The 22,497-nt window shown below is 40.3% G+C and overlaps 1 protein-coding gene across 2 annotated transcripts in view; it reads right to left on the bottom strand.

Annotated features, from left to right (window-relative positions):
* The window catches only part of SLC9A9 (solute carrier family 9 member A9), a 755,878-nt gene that overhangs the window by 420,469 nt on the left and 312,912 nt on the right, over window positions 1-22,497 (bottom strand). For both annotated transcript variants that reach the window (XM_036758117.1, XM_036758118.1), the window contains exon 7: window positions 7,928-8,066. In XM_036758117.1, coding sequence (XP_036614012.1) covers window positions 7,928-8,066 — 139 coding nt within the window. The remainder of the gene's footprint in view (window positions 1-7,927; window positions 8,067-22,497) is intronic.

Below are 22,497 nucleotides of genomic sequence, written 5' to 3'. Positions count from 1 at the left end.
GGCCAACCCTCAGGGTATGTCCATAAATGATAAAACCAGTTAGAATCACATTATTTAAAAAGTTGTAGCAAGCATGGCATTCTAGTCTTGTGGAAGAGAAAGGAAATATCTAGGAAGGCCATTGGCTCTAGAGGCATCTTGGAGCAGAAGAACTGGGCTGAGGGAAGTCCCTAGGAATGTTTGGCTCTTTCTTCTGATGCCTTTCTATTCATAGATGCCATAATATATGCTGCTATTTTGATACTCAAAGGTTTCTAGTAAACTGAATTTTGCTTCAACCACAGAGACCAGCCCGGATTAACTAGAGAGAAATATAAATATTAAGCTATGCAGAGAATCCAAACTCTGTCTAGACATTAAGAATTTTCCTAACTGGAGGCCCAGACCAGTTGTGTCTGAGCTCATAACTTTTAGCCTAAAATAAACTTCCTAAAGCAGAAATGGACCTTAAGGGCCATTATGTTGCCCCTAGGCTTAAACCAAGTTTAATTGTAACAGGCTATTACTGATTTATACATCTGTAGACTGAATGTTCCTGAAGTATAGTAACTGTTTAATTTTTTTTGGTATCATCAGTGCCTAGCACATTGCCTGGAACATATTGAGGACTTAATAAATGCTTGTTGATGGGAATTGATCCAGAAATGCTTTGGGATTCCTTGTGTGCACTGTGCCTCATTTGGAGAATCTTGAAAAATTATAAAAAGCAGGCCCTCCTGCAAGCCTTTGATGAGAATAAATGTGAATAAATGTTCTGGGGGAAAAAATCTCTTACAAAAATGGGGAAGAATGGTTTAGCCGTGGGCAAGAATATGACCCCCAATTGAAAATTATCTCTGAACTGATTGTCAATCAGGAGAGATGGCCAGGAGACAGTGGAGCTCAGGAGAGTTGAATGGTGGCTTGGCTATTCTTCCAACAATGCTTGAGAAGTACCAGTGCTCTAGAGAGGATCATGCACAGCCTAGGGTTAGACCATTTAATAGATTCTTTTTTCTTTAGGAGAGAAATGAGGTCTAGAGAAATTATAATACTCAGTAATAGGGAAGTTGTCCATGCCTTCTTGGAAAAACTAGGATGGGAAAGATGTTTTGTTTTTGGTGCCTCATGTCTGGGAGTCTTTTTGTCAGGGTGCCATTGAATTTCTAGATTGCCAGTGAGACAGAGAATACATGACTGGAGCCTGCCAATGAATGGGAAGTGATGCTATGACCAAGAATATAGGATATCTCTGAAGGCTTATGTTACTGCTGTTCCACAGTCAGATAGCGGTGCGATAGGAGATGGCCTGTTGTACTTGTTTAGATGCCAGAGTGCTGGAGTCAGAAAGACTTAAGTAAAAACACCACTAGTCATATAACTGGCCAAGTCCCTTAACCTCCCTCCACCTCAGTTTTCTTATCTGTAAAATGGGGCTAATAATAGCATCTACTTTATAGGGCTATTGTGAATATCAAATAAGATTATATACGTAAAGTACTTTGGAAACCTTGAGAAACATTATATAAATAATATAAATGTTGATTATCATATATGATTAATATATATTTGTATATTAATATATTATGTACAATTAATATATATGCCATATAGAATTAACATGTATTTATATTATATAAAGATAAATATAAGTATATAATTATTATATATAATTAATAATAAGATATTATGTATAAACCTAAGAAACATTATATAAATATTGGTTATTATTATCATCATGATTATTAATGATGAAAAAGAAGACTAGATTGAGAGTAAGGAGACTTTACATGAGGGCAGAGGTTCCTGACTTTTTTGTGTGTTCTGGATTCCTTGGGTAGTCTGGTGAAACCCATGGATGCTTCTCAGAATCATGTCTTTAAGTGAACAAAATAAAAGACACAGGATTGCAAAGGAAAGCAATTTTACTGGAATGCACTTATCCAGGTATTTGGGTTGTGTCTCCCTGTGCCTGCCTCTTAGAATCCATGGATCCCGTTAAGATTGGCCTCCAGGGCTACTTCATTCAAGAGTCTCTTCCTGATTTGTTAGTCCACTCCTTCCCTTGCTTGGTCACTCTATATTTGGAGGGTGGGGATCATGATATGTATTTACTTCTCTAGAAATGTCATATGTTCCTAGTGGGTTGCAAGCTCTTTGAGGATTGGGATCATGTTGCTTTTGCATTTCTATCTCCAGTACAAGTCTGGTACCTGGGCAGTGGGTGCTTTATAAATGCATGACTGAGACACAAGGGACTTGGGCATGACCTAGCCTAGCTCTCTCCTTTTGTAGATGAGGAAACTGAGGCTGAAGGTGACTAAGTGACCTCAATGACCTGCCCAAGGTCATAAAGGTGGCAGGTATCAGATCCGGGCCTTAAAGATGTGTTCTGTGACTCTAAGTCTTTTCCACTACATTTACACTGTCTGGTTTCAGGTCCCGTATCAGGTATGTATGACTTTGTGACTTGGGGTGGTCACTGAATCTCTCTGAGCCACATATCCCTTAACTCCAAAATGAAAATAACATTTTCAGTACCAACCTCATAGAGCATTAGGAAGAAAACATTTTGTTCACTGTAAATAGCAATATAAATGTGAGGTACAGTTTTTTAATGGGTCTATGATCTCATCTCTGTAGGTAAGCTATCATTATGACTTAAGAAAATTTCAATGTTGTTTTTCAGTTGTTTTCATTCCTGTCTGACTCTTCATGACCCCATTTGGGGTTTTCTTGCAAAGATACTGGAGTGGTTTGCCACTTCTTTCTACAGTTCATTTTACAGATGAGGAAACTGAGGCAAAAAGAGACAAGTGACTTGCCCAGGGTCACATAGCTAGTAAGTGTCTGAGGTCAGATTCGAACTCAGAAAGATAAATCTTCCGGAATACAAGCCCAGTGCTCTAACCACTGTAATGAGGAAATTACATGAGTGGGTTTCTTCACAATAGCCCCTTTACTGAAAGCTGAGAATTAGTGGCAAACCAAAACCAAAAACAAAACTTATGCGTAAAGGAAAAGATTTGGGTTATCTTCAGTTTTTGGCTAAGACAAAGTTTAGGAGTTATCCTGACCATGAATTAGCCATCTTTACTCTTTTGTAAGCAAGCATTGTGTGTGTGTGTGTGTGTGTGTGTGGCAACATTTGTTCTGATAAAAGACTTGCAGTCAAGCTGGGTTTTACAGCTCTTTGAGGCCCTGCACAAGCTTGGCAGACAGTCTCCTTCATCTTTTATGCTACGAAAGAAGAATTCTGCCTGGCACAGACTGACCCTACTTAGAATATCAGCAGACACACACAAGGCTGAAGGGCAGCCTGCCATTTTGACCTTCTCCAGAGGATGGCTCAGTTTTGGCCCATATCTAAGGGTCTGGGTCAAGGCCATGGTGAGACTGGAAATCACGAAACTTTCCTAGTCCTTGACCCCAATTCTTGCCCTTAGGATCCCAGTCATCCAGCTCAGCCTTCATCTCATGGATGACGAAAATGAGTCTTACAGAGGTGAAATGATTTGTCCAAGGTCACACAGGAAGTCAGTGGCAGAGTTAGGCTTTGACCCCAGCATCCTGACTCCAAATCCAGAGGTTTTCTACTGTCCCAGGCTGCCTGCCTCCCTGGGCCTTAGCAGAGTCCCTTCCATAGAGGATTTGTTTCATAAATGCTTGTTGAATTTGAAAGTCATTGATGACCTTATCAAATCCAATTGCTTCTTCTCTGTCCACATTCTCCTTAAACTCAACGACATTTAATAGTATTGCCTTGTCCCCTCCTTCAGGAAAATATCTTTTTCCCTTTCTTTCCCAAGAAATTATAATGGTCTGATTATTCTCTGTTCCTTCTCTAGCTTCTCGGCTAGTTCCTTTTCTCCCGTTCTATCACTTCCCTTGGCAGCTAGGTGGCACAGTGTATAGAGAGCCAGGCCTGGAGTCTCCCTGAGTTCAAATCTGGCCTCAGACTCTTATTAGCTGTGTGACCCTGGGCAAGTCACTTAGCCTTATTTGCCTCAGTTCATCACCTATAAAATGAACTGGAGGAGGAAAGGGCAAACCACTGCAGTATCTTTGCTAAGAAAACCCCAAATGGGGTAATGAAGAGTTGGACACAACCGAAAAACTACTAAACAATCTCCTCCCTGAGGGTATTTCAAAAGACTCAGTTGTGTGGACACTTGAATGTGGTGTGGCAGAAAAAACTTGGAACCGGGAACGAGAAGATGACTTCTAGTCCCAATTCTGTCGCTTTCAATTTGTATGACTAGCAACAAATAGGTGGACAGAGGAATATTGGGCATGGAGTCAGGGACAACTGAGTTCAAGTGTAGCCTCAGACACTTTTCAGCTGAGTGGCCCTGAGTAAGTCACTTAGTCTTTGTCTGCCTCAGTTTCTTCTGTAAAATGGGGTGATAATAGTACCTATGCTGAGGGTTGTCATGAGCATCAGATGATAGAGTGTCTGTAAAATGACTTTGCAAACTAAATATAGTAGTAGTAGTAGTAGCATAGTGGTGGGAGTGGTGGTGGTGGTAGTAGTAGGAGGAGTAGTGGTAGTAGTAATAGTAGTAGTGGTAGTAGTAGTGGTAGTAGTGGTAGTAGTAATAGGAGGAGTAGTAGTGGTAGTAGTAATAGTAGTAGTGGTAGTAGTAGTGGTAGTAGGAATAGGAGTAGTAGTGGTAGTGGGAGTAGTAGTAGTAGTAGTACTAGTCATAGTCATAGTGATAGTCATAGTCATAACCGTCAATCTGTCTAAGCCTTAATTTCCTAATCTATAAACTAGAGAAAAGGATTTTTATGGGAATTACAGGATTTTAAATTTGAAAGTATAAGGAACCTTAAATGTCACCTAATTTTATAGAAGAAGAAACTAGATCTAGAGAAATTTGAATATTCTGAAACAGATGAGGACAAACTCAAAAGGCAGTGTACCATAGTGGATAGAGACTTAGCCTTATAGGCATCCCCGGAGAAGGCCTCCCCATCTGATACTTACTATCTGTAGGACCCAGGCAAGCCTATGTGCCTCAATGTTCCCTAAGAAAACTCTCAAAAACTATAAATTGCATGGTAAATGCTATCTGCATTGAGAGAGGGGTTTTCCACGCAGGGAGTACCCTACCCCAATGAAGTAACAGGATTGGTGTAACCCAATCAAATATAAGCTATTCTTATACGCTCCTCTTGGGTTTCTCCCCTCTCTCCTTGGATGAAGTTGCCCAGTCTCACATCTTCATCTTTGTATCTCTTTGTGAATGAATTCCTAAAATCTCCCCTCTAGAACTGAGCTCTGAATTCTAGTAATCATCTTTCCAATTTCCATCTCTGTTTCTTTCCAAATTCATTTTCTCTAGCATGGCCAATAAACTCAAAATTAAACTCAAAACCTTGTCTTCAAACCTATTTCCCCTTCTGTTTTTTTTTCTATTTCCATTCATGTTAAGTAAAACTCATTCTCCTTTTTGGCTTGGCTCAAAACACTTCTGTGTTGTTTGATTGTTCTCTCTTCTTCATTTATCTACAGCCCTCCATCAAAGCTGAGTGATTTTCTTTAAAATAGCTCTCTTTTCCATGCTATCTTTTTCATTCGTCCTGTCACTACCCTAGCATAGGTCTTTATCCTGTTGGTCCTGGATTACTGCAATGACGTAACTGGTCTCTACCTCCAATCTTTCTTTCCTCTTGTCCAGGGGTTCTTAACTTTCTTGTGTGGTATGGACCCATTTAGCAGGCTGGTAAAGCCTATGGATGCTTCAGAATAAGGTTTTTAAATCCATAAGATAAAATATACATAGTTACAAAGGAAAACAATTATATTAAACAGTTATTAAAATATTAGAAATTCTAATTTCATGGACCCTCCCTGATATCCATGTGCCCCAGGTTAATGATCTTCCCCTAATCCATCTATCATGAAATCAATTTTATTAAAAGCCTGTTCTCATTACCCACTCCCTAGATCACAAGCTCAAGTGACTCTTCAGTGCTTATTGAATAAAAGTGAGAAGGCTCTGCCTGGTGTTCAGAGGCCCTGGCCATCCCAGCTCACTCTGTCTCTATAGCCTTGCCTCTTCCTGCCTGCCAATCCCCGACTCCAGTCAGGGTGGTCCCTTCACCATCACCAGAATGTGCAGAATTCATTCTGCTTTCATTTCTCTTTCCTTCTATCCCCCCATCCTTTCCCACCTGAATTCTTGGTTTCAAAATCCTTCCCATCCTTCAGGAACCAGCTAAAAGCCCATCTCACCTGGGGAATTTTCTCATTGTTTTCTTTCTTCTTTTCAGTCCTCTAACATTTATTTCGTGTGATACTCATTTGTCACTTAATCATTTTCTGCCCCACATCATTTGCTAATTACTTTTTGAGTGCCTGTGTTCTCTCATTTTTCAAGAGTTCACTCCCCTTGAGGGCAGATTACTACTTCTTATAATTAGTTCATACACGTAATACAGTGCTGATAATAGCACATTTTTGATAAATACTTAATTCAGTTGAATTTGCTTCAATATGTAGTATCCACACAAAACTCCACCCCATAGTCCATAAACCAAGTAGAGGCATTGGCACATAAACACAGGTGTCTTCTGATTAGAGACTACCCTAAAATCCAGTGACCAGCTTACACAATCTTAATAAGGAGATGGGGGCTCAATTAATATAAAAAGTTAATAGAGTGTTGATTGTTTGTTTCCTGATTCATGCCTGCCTCTTAGTAAACCTTTGAATTCTTTGATTTCTGGTACCCAAGCTGTTATTGAGGCTGGTAACAAAAACGACTTTCTTGGTTCCCTCTACAGAGATAACATGGTACAGGAGAAAGAGGGCTGGGTCTGGAGTCAGAGATTTTTGTTTAGTTATATCCAATTCTGTGCAACTTCATTTGGGGTTTTCTTGACAAAAATACTGGAATGGTTTGCAGTTTTCTTGTCCAGCTCATTTTACAGACGAGGAAATTGAGGTTAACAGGGTTAAATGACTTGCCCGGGTTACCCACTTATTTAAATGTCTGAGGTTAAATTTGAACTCAGGCCTTCCTGACTTTAGGCTTGGCACTCTGTTCACTATGGTGCCACCTAGCTGCCCCTTGAGTCAGAGGACCTACATTCAGTTCCAGCTGTGAAGCTTACTCCCCTCTATGACCTTGAGCAAGTCACAGGATCACAGATTTTAGAGCTGGAAAAACCTAATGGTTACCTAGTCCAAAATCCTTATTTTGCAGATAAGGATACTGAGGCACAGAGAGGGTAAGTTACTAAGTAGTAAAACCAGGATTTGAACTTTTATCCTATGAAATGAAGCTTAGCATAATTTCAGCTATACTGTGTTCTTTTATAAAATGTGAGTGTGGGACTTAATAGCCTCTGAGATCTCCCCCAACTGTAAGTCTACGATCTTATTATCCTCAGAGAGGACGCTTTAGGCTAACCAGGGAGTTTGGTTGAGGTCAGAGTGTTGCAAAACTACTTGGTTTCATCTTTGGGAAGTGCTTGTTGGTATGGACTGATAGAGGGCTGTATGGAGAGTCAAGGAGACCTGAGCTCAATTCCTTCCTCAGCCATTTACTAGTTGTGTGACCCTGGTCGAGTCCTCTAACTGCAGTGTGCCTCAGTTTCCTCATCTGTAAAATGGGAATGATAATAGCGCCTACCTCCCAGGGTTCTCCTAAGGATCAAATGAGATAATATTTGTAAAGTGCTTTATAAACCTCAATGTTTTATATAAATGCCAGTGATTATTATTATTAAATCCACAACCAACCTTGCGGTGTTGCATTTGGTTCTTGGAGCACATAGTCATGATCTGCTGTCCATCTTTGTTGACATACAATGGATTGCGATTCTGCTCTTACTTCTCAAAATGCTTCCACCCTACAGAGTTCTTTTCTTTTTTTAATTTCAAAAATAAGTTAAAACAAAACAAAAAGAAAACAAGATAGCCAACCACAAAGGATATCAGAGCTGTGACAACGGCGTAGGCAGACCCCATAGCAAACGATCCGGCAAAGATTCCGAGAAAGTTCCCAACAGATTGGAAGAATGCAGCAGCATCAAAAGCATTTGGGTTGTCCTTGGGACTATAAATAGATATAGAACTGAAAAGACAAAAAAGAGGGAGAATGAGTTAGCACAATCACATAGGCACAACACCAGGTCAGCTTTCAGTGAGCTCGTGTTGGAAGAATGAATGCTTTCTTCCAATGAGGTGCTGAATGGAATGGGCTAGAAGAGGGGTGGGGAATCTGCAGCCTTGAGGCCACATTTGGCTTTCGGGGTCCTCAAGTGCGGCCCTTTGACTGAATCCAAACCGGGATTAGAAGAAGTGTCTGATAAGATGGAGATCTGAGCAAAGCCTGCCTTTTCCACAGCCTGATCTCAGAGCCTCCTCATTCTGCTGCCAGTCAGTAAACATTTTTATATCTGAAACATCGTAAAGAATATAGTTTCCAAGCAAACTAGACATTAAAACATGGTGGGTGTATAAGGAATCTGCAGAGAAGATGGATAACGGTGAATTATTTATGGGCCATATGTCTTTGGTGCTGTTATATATTCACAAATGTTCCTGGTTTAAAAAAGTGCCCTTTTATGGCTTATGCACAAATGGCCTATACAAATCATAGTGTGTACAGAATCTTCAGCTGTGATCTTGTCATAAACCACAAGGCATTTCTCTTCTTTACCAGTGTAACCCTTCGGAAACAGAACTCTGGCAATGTCAACTGTAGCGCAATATTAACCCCTGGGGAGAAAAAAAGCCCACATTTTCCCACAGAAACAAACTGCTACAGCTGCTAGAGGTTATCTTTTATGTCCTAGTTCTGGCAGATGCCATCAGATTTATTTCCACTAAGGAAATTATTCCACCAGTGGGAGCGCTCTATACTTCCATAGCTTTCGGCGTGCCATGTTTACCATTTTCTACCAGTACCACCAAACCTATAATGCTCATATGAAGTGCAAGTCATTTCCTACCTTGGGAAATTTTCAGGACAACCATGCTAAAATTAATGGAGATACCAAGACTGGATCCTTCCCCCCAAACTCATTAAATTACGCTTCTGATTTTTGTGGCTCTCTTTCTTTGCGTATTTCAGACCTTTAAAACTCATTAAGACTCAAATCAGTGATTTTGGAATTAGATTTTAGAGGGTAGTTTGTAATAGGCTGAAAGAAAAGTATCTCTGACATAAATCTAAACTTGGATTTCACAAAGAGCTAGGTAAAATATTTTTGGCTCTGATGATTTTGTTTTCTAACCTGATATCTTTCATCTGTAAACTAGTTAAAGACAACACTAGAAAGCAGAGCCTAATTCTCTGACAGGAAGCCCAGTGCCTAACAGCCGCTGTTTGAAATATGCTTAGTTTTTATCTCACGACTTTAAGCCCCAGAACTGGGCCAAACATTTTTCTCTTTGATCCTATAATTGGATAATGAAGAAGAATGTGGATATTGAGTGTAACCCTTGAAATTTATGAGAGAAAAGTACTACCTTTGATGTGCCTTCCTCCACCCCACCCCCCTTTTTATAAAGTTTTATGCTTCACAGAAAACCAGGTTTAGGCTTATTGTGTCTACTGGTAATGAGGAACTCTATAAGTCTCCTCACCCAGTGCCCAAGGCTTATGTATAGGTTTGAGATACTAGCTTTGACTGAGATTAGTAAACTTCTCCATTCCAATGTGGTAATGATAAGTGTAATGATAAAACATTTTGTGTGCATTCTGCCCTCCAGGGAGGCTTTTCACATATTAACACAGCTTTGCAAATAATTTTCCAAAATCATTACATTGGCAAAGATGCCTTTTGATGCACAGAATTTGCATTCAACTCATTTCAAGCAGGAAAAGATCATTCATTCACTGGTCCTGAAGTCAGAGTTCAAATCCCATCTCAAATACTGACTGTGCACCCTTGGACAAAGTATTCAATTTCCCTGGACTGATGTTTCCTCATGAGGGACTCAATGAGGGACGGACCAGATAGACAGTCGCTTCTAGCTTTTGTTCTATGGTCCTCAAACCCTATGTTCGTCAATTCAATTTATTAAGTGTTTATCATATATAAGATACTGTGCTAGGTGCTAGACTTTTTTTTTTTAAAAGGAACTATCCCCTGCCCTCATAGAACATATATCATACTGGGTGGTGGGGGTGGGGGCATCACGATATGTTTAGTGATAAGTAAATATAAAATAAACATGAACATTAGGGTTTTATTTTTTGCTCATTTGTATTGCTATATGTGGGGTTAGGGAAGCATGAATAACTGGGAAAATCAGGAAAGGCCTTATGTAGGAGGGGATGAATTTTGAAAGGAACTACGGACTACCAAAGGCAGAAGTTAGAAGGGAGAGTGTACTTGGCCTGGGAGACAGCCTGTGCAAAGTCATGGAGTCTGGAAATGGGATGGTATGCATAGTTAAGTTAGTTTGACTATAAACTAGAGGATGTGAAGTGAAATAATACATAATCAGTCCAGAAAGGGAGACTGGAGCCAGACTGAAGGTCCTGAAAGGTGAAACTGAAAAGTTTGAATTTCATCCTACAGGCAACAGGAAGCCACTAGAGATTCTTTCGAAGTGGAGGGCAATGGTCCATGTGTGTGCTTTAGGAATATTAATTTGGCCTGTGTTGAGGATGGTTGAAAGAGAAGAGAGACAGGCAGCAGAGAGACCATTTAGGAGGCTTTTGCAATAGTCCAGGTGAGGGATGATGAGGTCCCACGTTAGGGTGGTGGCTATATGATTTTTTAAAAAGTCATGGACATGAGTCATGTTGTGGAGGTCAAATTGACAAGCCCTGGCTGATTAGATACGAAAGATGAGGCAGGGTCAGGAGTTCAGGTTGTGAGCCTGGGAGACTGGGAGGTTAGTGATGGTGCCCTTGATATAAATAGGAAAGTAAGCAACAGAGGCAGATTCGGAGGGAAAAATAATGAGTTCTGTTTTTGACATATTGATCTTGAGATGCCTTTGGGCTATCCAGGTGGTTATAGTCCAGCAAGCATTTAGTGAGGTGGCAGTGGAACTCGGGAGAGAGATGGGGGCTACATATGGGGATTTCAGAGTTGTTGGCATAGACATGAGAGTTGAACCCATGGGAGCTGATGAGATCACCAAAAGGAAGAAAGTATATGTAAAGAGAGAAGGGAAGGGGGGCCTAGGATAAAGTCCTGGGTACAGGACATGGGATATAATCCACCAAAGGAGACTGAGAAAGAAAAGTCAGACAACTATGAGGAGAATTGGGAAAGATCTGTGTCAGAAAAATCAAGGGAGAGAGAGAATTCAGGATGAGGATGTTCATGCTTGTTTTGAGCTGGGAACTTTCACTAGGGAGGGATTCTGATGGGATGCTGGGCTTGAGCATTGGAAAGGACAGTGGTTATATCTATACCTTCTCCTCTTCCTACTATCCCTTCTCTTCTGCTCTCTCTCTCTCTCTCTCTCTCTCTCTCTCTCTCTCTCTCTCTCCCTCCCTCTCTCCCTGCCTCCCCCCTCTCTCTCTGCTTTGTCCTCTGGCAGTCCTGCTAAACAGTCTATACGTTGGGCTGGTACTTTAAGAAGAGTAGGGGAAGCCATATAGCTTTTGCTGCAAGAGGTATGAGGACCTCTCTTGAGGGGAGAATGGGTTCAAAGATTTCATTAGAATGACAATTGCCTGAGGGGAATGCCTTCTGGATTTAACTTGGCCAGTTGCCATGGTAACTGTAGAAGTTGGCAAATAACCTTTCTATATGTCTTTTAACTGTGGAGGCTTTATTCTTTTAATTTCCCATTAGCAAAGTTTCCCATTAGTAAAATTGAGTTTCATGATCCACATATAGTACCTTATTGCATTTTAAACCTTGAACCTTAATTGCTAGACTGGCCTAGTATGGGCCTGGCTTACAATAGGTATATGCTAAAGCTTGTGGAGAGGTCAAGAAGGATGGAGACTTAGAAAAGGCCACTGGATGAAATAATCAAGAGATTATTGTGAGATTATTTTCTTGTCTCTTGAGGAAAGAAAAGAAGATGGGAAACAGATGTTGTAGGAAATTCAATAGAGAGCAAAACAATAAAACCCAACAAACTAGTATGGAACGATAGGGGCCCAAGTGATATTAGATAATGAAAATGTAATGGATCCAGTCAGCATGGTTGTGTGACTTTCTCCAAGAGCGTCCAATAGCCTGCAGGTTGGCACGGAGAATTCGGAGAATGAAGACGACCTAGAGCTGGGAATTTAGAAAGGCATCAGCAGCAAAAGAACTCAAGAGACATTCGGTCAACTTAGCTACAAGGTCAAGATTTCAAAGGGAGAAAGGAGTACAAGCTGAGTGGACTTGGAGAGTGGATTGTAAGAAAGAGGAATGTGACTAGAGGTCATGATGAAGTTTAGGAGAATTGAGGCAGAGGGAGAGATGGAGGAATAAGAGGTTATAGTCTGAGTGAGGAACTTCAGTGTTTTCTATCATGGAGAATGGTAAGGTCAAAGATATAAACATCCCGGCGTATTGCTTTGGTGGAGAGAAGGTAGAGGTCATGAAAGTTATGCAGGTTGATGTGATGAGAGGCCAGGATGTTAGAGCAGATGTTGACATATCTACTGAGATACCCAAGTAGGAGAGCAAAGTAGAGAAGAATGTTGGTTAGCCAGGTGTTGAACTCCTTGAGAGTGGAGGACAAATGATTAGATGGAGCTAGTAGAAAGCTGGGACCAGAATCTTGATCGGGTGCTAGAGAAAAGTGGTTTGAATTTCAAAGTAAGAGAGTTTGCTGGACACCGAAGTCTGGAAGGGGCAGACAGAAGCAGGTACTGTGATCCTTTTTCTTAGATTAGCATGCCAGCAAGCATAAGATAGGTATCCAGTACCGGAGAGGCTGCCCAGAGATGCACTGGGTCCACTGGTCTTTCTAGCGCTGTCCAATTCCTTAACCTGTTCTTCCATTCCTCATCCCAAACACCATGTTTTTTCCTTCAGGAATTGCACTGCAGAAACTGGTTGCTAGGCTACAGAGCCCTGGAAGGGGCCAGGTCTCTGATGGTGCTAAAGGGAGGTGACTTTTAGTTACTCCTACTGTGTAGATGGCTTTGCTGAAGAGCAAAACCTCATCTCACTTGACCGGGATATAGAGGGTTCCCCTCCTGTTTTTCTACCCTGAAAATGTAGTTTGCTTCAGCTCCCAGGTGTTCCTCCCTGCAACTGTGATACATCCTGGCTTGTGGGAAGATGGCTGGGAGTGGGACATGGGGTAGGAGTGGGTGGCTTCTGTGGATCATTCAGTCAAGAAGAAAGTATTGAGCTCTCATCGTGTGCCTAGAACCATGTTGGGGGCAAATGTGGAGACAGAAAAGGACCGCACAGCACAATTTCTTCCCTTGAGCTCCTATTCTATTTGGGGGGTGGCGGGGACTAATACTGAATGGACAATTATAAAACTGATAAATGCTAAACTTGTGATGCTGATTATATGTACAAGAACTGGTCTCTTGTTTGTTCCCAGGACAGTACACAGGACTTGAAGTTAGGAAGACCTGAGTTCAAAGTCAGCCTGAGATACTTACTGGCTATGTAACCTTGGGCAGCCTCAGTTTCCTCATTTGTAACATGGGGACAATAATAGCATCTTCCTCATAAGTTTGTTTTAAGAATTTTGTTGCCCAGTCATTTTTCAGTTGTTTCTGACTCTTCATGACCCCATTTGGTGTGTTTTTTTTCTTTCAAAAATACTGGAGTGGTTTGCTATTTCTTTCTCCAGCTCATTTTACAGATGAAGAAAAATGAGGCAAACAGGGTCAAGTGACTTACCCAGGGACACAGCTGGTATGCATCTGAGGTCAGATTTGAACTCAGGAAAATGAGTCTTCCTAACTCCAAGCCCGGCACTCTATCTGATGTGCTACCTAGCCTAGCTGCCCTGTCATCAGGATAACATAATATTTGGAAAGCACTTTGTAAATGTTAAAGCCTTATATAAATGTTAGCTATTGTACTTAAAGGAACTGGGATATTTTGTCAGAGGGAAGTGAGGAGGAAGAAAATACTTAGGCAGGGTGACAACAATTATCAGAAAAGTATTAAACATGGAAGAGGAATGAAATTGATTCTATTTGGCCAAAGAATTCCAAGCTAGGTGCAGTCATGGGCAGCTGTCTCAGAGAAGCAAATCTAAGCTTGGCATAAAGAGGTTCTCTGTTGCCCTCACTGGAGATTCTGCCCCACTGGCTGGATGAACACAAGGTACATATGCTGTAGAAAGGACCCTTTTTCACATTTGAGTTGAGCTACTTGTCTGTTGCGGTCCCTTCCAACTCTGCGATTCTTCCATATGTCCCAGCCAATCTCCAATGTTCATATGACTTTAATTTCGGGAGGCATTTGTTGTTGTTTTGGTTGGAGATGTAGAACTATTCTGTTGTGGGTATCTCCTTGTGAGGAAATTTTTTTTACTCATATTGACCAGAAACTTAGTTGTCACTTATAATCTTGGCAAACTGCCTAGGGCCCTTAGAGGTTAACTGACTTGCCCCTTGTCTCACAGTCAGTATGTGTCATAGCCTTGAACCCAGGACTTTTTAACTCCAAGGCCTGGTCTTTATCCATTATACCCCATGAAATTTTTTTTTATTTTATTGGGAAAGCCCTTAATCTCTCTAAACCACCTTAAAATGTATAATCTGTGTCAGATGTTTTCTTTTTGGTGAGATATCCTCCTTTCCCCTCCTTGGTTTTCCCTCTGACCTTGCCCACAAGGACAAATGACAGGATGGTGCATGACACAGTTGGGAACAAGAATTCTTCTAAAGTTGTTTTATTCAGTTGAGGCCTTTGAAGGAAAGAAATTATTAGAAGCCTACAGTACTTTTCCATTAAAACTCTTAGTCCCTTAAAGAAAGCAGCAGATCCTAATATATTATTTATCATTTAATAACTGGACCAACCAAGCCTTTTTCAGTCATGTTACTTAATTATAAATAAAAATTGATTTTTGTTGGACCAATAATTGTATATACCCAGTAGAATTCACTCTGGCAATTGTCTGCCTATTAAATGTGGGCTTACATTCTGCCAAGGACTGCTGAGAAGAGCATTCACTTTGAAATCTACATGACTCTGGGAATTTCAAGATGTCTCCAGGTACATTGGAAGGGGAAATGGAAAGATTCTGGCCAGAAATTTCTTGAATCCAAATTAGAACCTACTGAGCTTCACTCTTTTCAAAGGCCAAAGATACTTTCCTGTGGTGAGCTGGGTGCTTAAGAAGGTACATTAATTAAGTCTTTCAGCTCTTATGGGAACATTTAGTGAATTATTGCTCCGGAGACACCTGAATTAAATACCAAAGAGTGACTTGGACATAGCAGACAATTCTTCCATCTTGATGTCAGACAATTATTTTTTCTTTCTTATTGTCTATCGTTGGGTTTGGGCATGTTTGACTTGTGTGTGTGGCTCCAAATCATGTTTTCTGAAATGGGTAAGCACTGAAAAAGGAATGGACTATATATCAACCCAAGTACAGAGGGGGGTCAATGAATGCTTGCCATGATTTAGGCCGCAGAGAGGTGGATAAGGACATCAAGAAGGGTTGCAAATTTTAGCACTGACCATGTCTTTGACATATTCCTAAGTAGCTTTGGAACATGAAGTCCTTACTTTCGGATGAAAAAGGAGTCTCTATGTTTGGGAACTTATTAAATGGGCACTCTGAGTAAAGGGGCATTTTCCTGAAAGGGAGATCTGAAGTGACCTTGTAGTTTAGATGGAAAAATCCTGTCCCTCCCAGAGTTGCTGTCTTTGTTTTTCTCTTTCTTATAAAACCCAGAGCAGCATTAATGAAGTGGAAGGATTAATGGAACTGGAAGTCAAGAGTCTAGGTTCGAGCCTTACTTCTGCTACTTATGCTCTAGGTGACCTTGGTCAAATCATTTTTCCTTGGGCCTCAGTTTCCTTAACTGGAAAATGAGGAAAGTATATTAATTGACCTCTGAGGTTCCTTCCAGCTCTAACTTTACGAACATATGAACTTGTGATGGTCCTAAAGAAAGAAGCAATTTGTGTATTTCTTTGGAGATTTTTGTTTATTTAAAATACTGAGAGAGACTAGATTTTAAATATCATAATTGCCAGTTTGTACATTTTAAAAAAAAATTTCTCACGGTGCTCATGGGAATGCTTACTCTTTTCTCTCTCACATTTCTTTTGGTTCAATTCAACATTTCAACCAACGGTAAAAACATTTTTTGGATCATCTCGTTTGTACGGTAAATGCTGTGAGTGATCCGAAGGAGAACAAAATGTGATTACTGACCTCAAAAAGCTTACAACTTAGTAGAATAAATAAGACATAAGCACAGACATAAAACAAAGCAGAAAGTGATAAAAGTCAATGTGGATATGGAGTTAGGAATTCCACCTCTGAAACTTTCTGACTGTAAAACTCTGGACATTCACTTAACGTCTCTGGGCCTCAACTTTCTCATCTGCAAAATGGGGATAATGATAGTGCCTTCCTTACAGGATAATAAAGATCAAGTGAAATAAGAGATGCAAAATGTTTTGCAAACCTATATAAAGAATAGTTACTGTTGGTAGTTATTATTAAATGAGAAATATAAGTGTCGCAGAAGTAAGTGTAAAGAAGGTCACTGCCAACTTTGGGGATCAGGGTAGGAGTACATGGAAGATCACAAAAATCTAGAGCTGAATGGGACCTTAGAGATCACTTGGTAAATAAAATGTACAAGGAATGTTTCACTTTTGTCTTGAATCCCTTCCTAGCCTTTAACACAGGACCTGCAACATAGCCTGCTCTTAATAAATGTTCACTGACTTATTAATTGGTCAATCTTCATTTTATAAATGAGAAAACTGGTCCACAGGATTAAGTGACTTGCCCATCACCTGGGTATTGTATAGCAATAACGAATAGCAGAGCACGTACAGTATTTGACCTAGACCTTCACTATTTCAAAATTGGTGATGGGTGCAGGAAGGCATCGAAGGCAGTGCTAATATTATGAGCAAAGGTGGACAGGTGGAAATCTCGTCTGGCATGGTGGTACATGTCCGTAAATCCCTGAGAGGCTGAGGCTGGTGGATTGCTTGGGCTCAGGGGTTCTGAACTGCAATGTGTTTTAAGCCACTCAGGTGTAGGCACTAATTCTGGCCCTAATATGGTGAGCTACCAGGAGGGGAGGGGCTGCCAATCTGCCTTGGGAGGGATGAATCAATCAATTCTAGAGGGTTGCTATAAACATTGTGGTGGAGCATATGCCTATATTGATGAAATCAGAGATCACTTAAAAGAGTAAAATAAGACCAAAACTTAATCTTTCACTAGCAAGACAGTCACATACAATCTTGGCACTAGGAAAGTAGAATGTGACCTTGCAAAGCTGGGAAGGGACAAAGCTATACATGGAAATTGACCCCAATTTGAGGTTGACCCCCAGTAGAATACCCAGATGAATGATTTCTGTCATTCAGGAAATAAAGGCTGAGATGCAGGAGGCTTCCAATGACTTTGGCAGCCCTGCAGCTAGTTTGTAAGAAATGTTCAGGACATACTTCATTTGGAAGCAGGAAACCATTCCTGAAACCTGCTGAAAATTCAGAGGTCAAGTTTTCTTAATATAGAATCCTCCACATTACTGAGCAGGGCTTTGCCGAAGAAACGACACCCAGAGGGTCTACCAACCTGGATCTGCCATTGTTCTTAGTCATCGTTCACCTGGGCTCTCACCCATAGCTGCCACTGTCAAAACTCTCCCTCTGAGACTCTCTAGCAGCCATGAAGAATGAAGGCAGAAATGTCAACGAAACTTAAATGTTATTTCCAAATTTAGCGCACCCCCTTTGTGGAGAGATTCCCATGGTTGCTTCCACCGTACGCTCCAAAGGACAAAAATGAAAATGCTGTTTCCTTGTAAGAGTGCCGAGCCATATAGGAATCGCAATTAATTTGTCAGAATGTTACAGGGTTCTTCGGGGGAGAAACATACATCAGCTCAGAGGTGAGGGAGATGAAGTGTGGGATTCTTCTTTGTCTTTACGAGCCTGACGAGGTATGGAGGCTGCAGGGACATTGTTGAGATGTTTATCCCTTACACAGCACAGCAAAAGGACCCTTGACTTGTCCACAAATCAAGCAAAGCCGAGCTTTCAGTAGCATTGTGGAGGGCAAGGGAGCCACCAGGCTACATTAGAGTAGTACAGGGAACAAGGATGCTTAATAGGCTGCCCCTGGCCTTAGGCTAAAACTTCACTTCCCCTCTGGAGACCCCAGTTTCCTTATTTGTTCATCCAGAGCTGCCTCTATCTAAATCTCCTCCAGCTGTAAATTCTATCAAACCACCTGAAGTAGTAGGTTTTAGAGTGGGGAGAGGGGGTGGGTATCTGTTGAAGTTGGGAGGGACTGCTGACCCCCAGCAGGAAATTTACAATACAATACACATTTATTAAGGACCCATTATTTGCCAGGAACTGTGCTAAGTGCTGGGGATACAAATAAGAAAAAGACAGTCAAATTTACAGGTGTATTATTTTTTCGAGCTCAGTAATTCACAGCCCAGCCCAGGCGATGGTGTAGATAACATCCTATGAACAAGCAAGACTTTCTTTTTCCTCTAGTGTTACAAAAAGGTTGTGGGAGGAGAGAGAGTTGAGAAAAGAATTATGATTTTGTAAATCCAATGCTTGTTTCTCCTAGCTAGGTCAATGGACTTCTCTTTAGACAATGGGATCCTTCCCCAATTACCCTGTCTTTACTCTCTAGTGTGATGAGATAAAGGTGGGGTGACAAAGTAGTTGGAGAACCAGCCTGGGAGTAGGAAATATGTCGGGGATCCACCCCAGCCCTGGAGGCTCAGTAAGCTTCTTAACCTCTAAATGCCCCAGGGAATTCTCTTACGATTTTAAATTGGAGAGAAGGTACAGATAGGTTTTGGTAGAGGGTAAGTACCATTACCAGAAATTCCCTATACTAATGGAATCCTAGTTTCAGAACGACAACAAAAATTTCCCAGTGACTAAAATAGTGCCTCAAACAGAGTTGATCCTGAATAAATGTTTAACTGATCAATGAAATCATAGATCTGGTGCAATATTAATAGTAAGAAAAAGGAAGAGAAGGAGAAGGGGAAGTAGGAGGAGAAGAAGAGAAGGAGGAGAAGGAGGGAAGGAGAAGAAGAAGGAAGAGAAGGAGGAGAAAGAAGAGATGAAATCCACAGCAAGAAAAAAAAAAGTCACATTTAGTCTAGTGTATCGGTGATATGTCTAGGGTTGTAAACAGACAACCGGAAATGATTTGCCCCCATCAGCTGATTTCCAGCATCTACTTTATTTCAAAAACAGTGAAGGAAACATCTGGGCTTTAAATCTGAGCTCACTTTAATTAAGAATACAACATCCATCTTGTTAGAGAGGGAGAATCTATTTCACCACAGTTCAAAGTTATATTTAGGAGCCTAGTAGGAGGTTATCTCCTTAAAGTAATACATTATGTGAAGGTAGTCAGCTTGCCACAGTGTGTTTCCATTTGGGGGTTTAAAGCACAGGGTTTGCAGATCAACAAATCTCTCCAGTGTTCTATTTCCACATAACATTTTTAAATTGCATAATTTGTCTGGCAGTACAGATCCAAGGATATTAGAGTTGGAAGACAGAAGCTTCACGCCTACTCTTTCCTTATGATGCTATTTCCTCCAGCAAAGGGATCTGGGTTTAAAGGTATGTTTGAGTCCAAACTCTACACGGTCTATAAGAATTGAGAAATTCCTACTTGTGTTGTTAATGAGCTTTTCCAACCAGCTTCTAGTACTACAACCAAAAGAGCTTAAAAGGGTTAATGAGTAAATGGGGTGCTAAGATAAATTTGTTTCTTATTTTTAAATAGAAATTTTATTGATAACTTTTGTTTTTATATCCCTCAAATTTCCCTAATGTCCTCCTCCCATTTTTTTCTGACAATCCCTTATGTCAAAGAAGTTCAAGAGGAAAAATAGAAAGAGAGAAAATCAGCAAAATTGATCAATAGATTGAAAAAAAATCTGATAACACATGTAGTAATTCATACCACCAGACCACTTTCTACTTCCGTAAAAAGTTGCTTTTTTATTGAGCCTATTATCAGTCTGTACTTACCAGAAAATATATCATATGACCCACTGTATCTAACTGTCACCAGCCATACCTCATAATTCTACCTTAGCCATCTCAAAGTCTATTGGGTTGCCATACTCTATTCTTACTCTCATTTTCTAGCCCAGGAAACTTAATCAAATTTTTACTGCCATTGCTACTGGAGACGTTATGTGGATCCACTCTCCAATGGCTCCACTCACCGTTTCTGTGATTGTTAAACCAAAGCAACTCTTCCTGAGCATGACTTACCTATATGTATTTTCTCTCCATTAATTAGAATGTAGACATTTTGAGGGAAGGGACAGTCTAACATTTATATCCCCAGTGCTCAGTATAGTGTCAGGAATATAGTATCCTCTTACTAAGTGCTCAGTCATTAATTTATTCGTTTACTCAAGGGTAGGTGGCTGCAGGATGCGTAGAGAGTTCAAAAAACTCCAATGGACTAAAGAAAAATCAAGGGAGAACAAAGAGTGTGGGATGTCAGAGGAAGGGAAGGCAATTAAAAGTCCAAGGACTTTTGTCCTTGGGACTGGGAGGTCTTTAGGAGATGAAAAGAGTGTGGAAAACGAACAGAACAGATGCTGGGTGCTAGCAGCAAGCTAGAAGCAAACATCAAGGGGCCAGTGATGATGGATTTGGCATCAGAGGACCTGGGGACAAACCCCAGCCCTACAGCTTATTGCCCATAGAGCCTTATAGGGATTGATCATAATGCTTCCCTTAGCTCCTTCACAGGTCATTGGAAGGGGCATATTTTTGTATGCCACCAAATGTTACAGAAATGTGAGTTTTCATTTCAGATACATGAAAAGGATTTAGATTTAGAGTGAGAATGGGCCTGAGATGTTGTATAGCTTACTCCCCCTCATTTTTCTTCTGAGTAAAATGGCATCCAGAAATTTAAGTGACTATCCAAGGCCTCACAAGTAAAAGCTGCAGAAGTAGGATTTGAACTCCAGCTCCTTTTAGTCTCTTTTCCACTGAACCACACTCAGTTCCTTGTGCTTCATCTTTCAGCCATACTCTCACCCTGCCATCTGCCATTTTTCCTTTTCAAACGGGGCTGAGAAAATTAATATGTTAATTAAACTAATGATTAATTAATATTAATGTGACGTATTAATATTTATTTATATATTAATTCGAGAGTCCTTGAAGTGGAAAACAAAATGCTTTACGACATGCCTGCAACTTTTCAATGAGCACAGTTAAATTGTATAATTTTATATGATGACCTGGAAAATGACTATCTAAGAAAAAACAAAAAAAGTTCCCCTTCCTGATGGAATATGTGGACAATAGACTCAGCAGGCCTTTATAGTTGGTTTCTAATTTCTAATTACATACTTCAGCTGTTGCCTGGGAGTCCCTCTTCCTCATGCCTCTTAGAAGTCCCGGCTTCCTTCAAAGCCTTCTTTGATCCCTCCAGTTATTACCGCTCTCTCCTACCTCAAATTATCTTGTAGTTTCTCATCTGCATACATATTGAATCCCATGGTAGAGAAAGGGAGGGAGAAAAGGAAAAGGAACAGGTATTTAGTAAATGCCTACTATGTGCCAGGAACTGGGCTGAGTGCTTTTTACAAATGTCTCATTTGATCCTCACATCAATCCTGTGAGGTAGATGCAATTATGACTCCCATTTCATGGTTGAGTAAACTGAGGCAGACAGAAGTTAAGTGACTTGTCCAGGGTCACATGGCTAGGGAGTGTCTGAGGCTAGAGAATAATAATAATAACATAATTAATATAATATAATATATAATGGAATAATAATAGAATATATAATAGATATAGATATAATAGAATGATAATAGAATAGATAATAGATATAGATATAATAGATAATAGATGGAATGATAGAATATATAATAGATATAGATATAATAGAATAATAACAACAGAATATATAATAGATATGGATAGAATATATTATAGGAAATAATAATAATAGAATATAAACTCCTTGAAGTCAGGGGCTGTTCTGTTTTTGTCTTTGTATTTGCAGCTACCTTGCACACAATAGCGGCTTCATAAATATTTGTGGAATTAAAAGGGTTTTTTTAATCTATTACTGATCTTTCGAGAAGAAATGGTTGTAAAATTTCATATGATCTCTGGTTACAAAGCATCCAAATTGAAACTGAAGCAAGAGACCGACAGGGCGGGATGAAAAACATACTATTTAAATGAAAATCTAAGCCAAAACACCCTCTTCAGGACTGTTGGGATGTGTATCTGTCTGCATTCCAAAGAAATTTACAAAAAAAAAGAAAAAGAAAAGAGGCTTCATACACGGAAACAATAAAGCTCTTGTTTTTGATTTCCAATAAACCTGTTTTATCACTGAATGCTAATTAAGCAACATTATTGGGGAGACAGCTGCAT

The sequence above is a fragment of the Trichosurus vulpecula genome, chromosome 4, assembly GCF_011100635.1.
Source record: "Trichosurus vulpecula isolate mTriVul1 chromosome 4, mTriVul1.pri, whole genome shotgun sequence".
In the NCBI taxonomy this organism is placed as follows: Eukaryota; Metazoa; Chordata; class Mammalia; order Diprotodontia; family Phalangeridae; genus Trichosurus; species Trichosurus vulpecula.
This window is presented reverse-complemented; position numbering and strand designations above follow the sequence as displayed.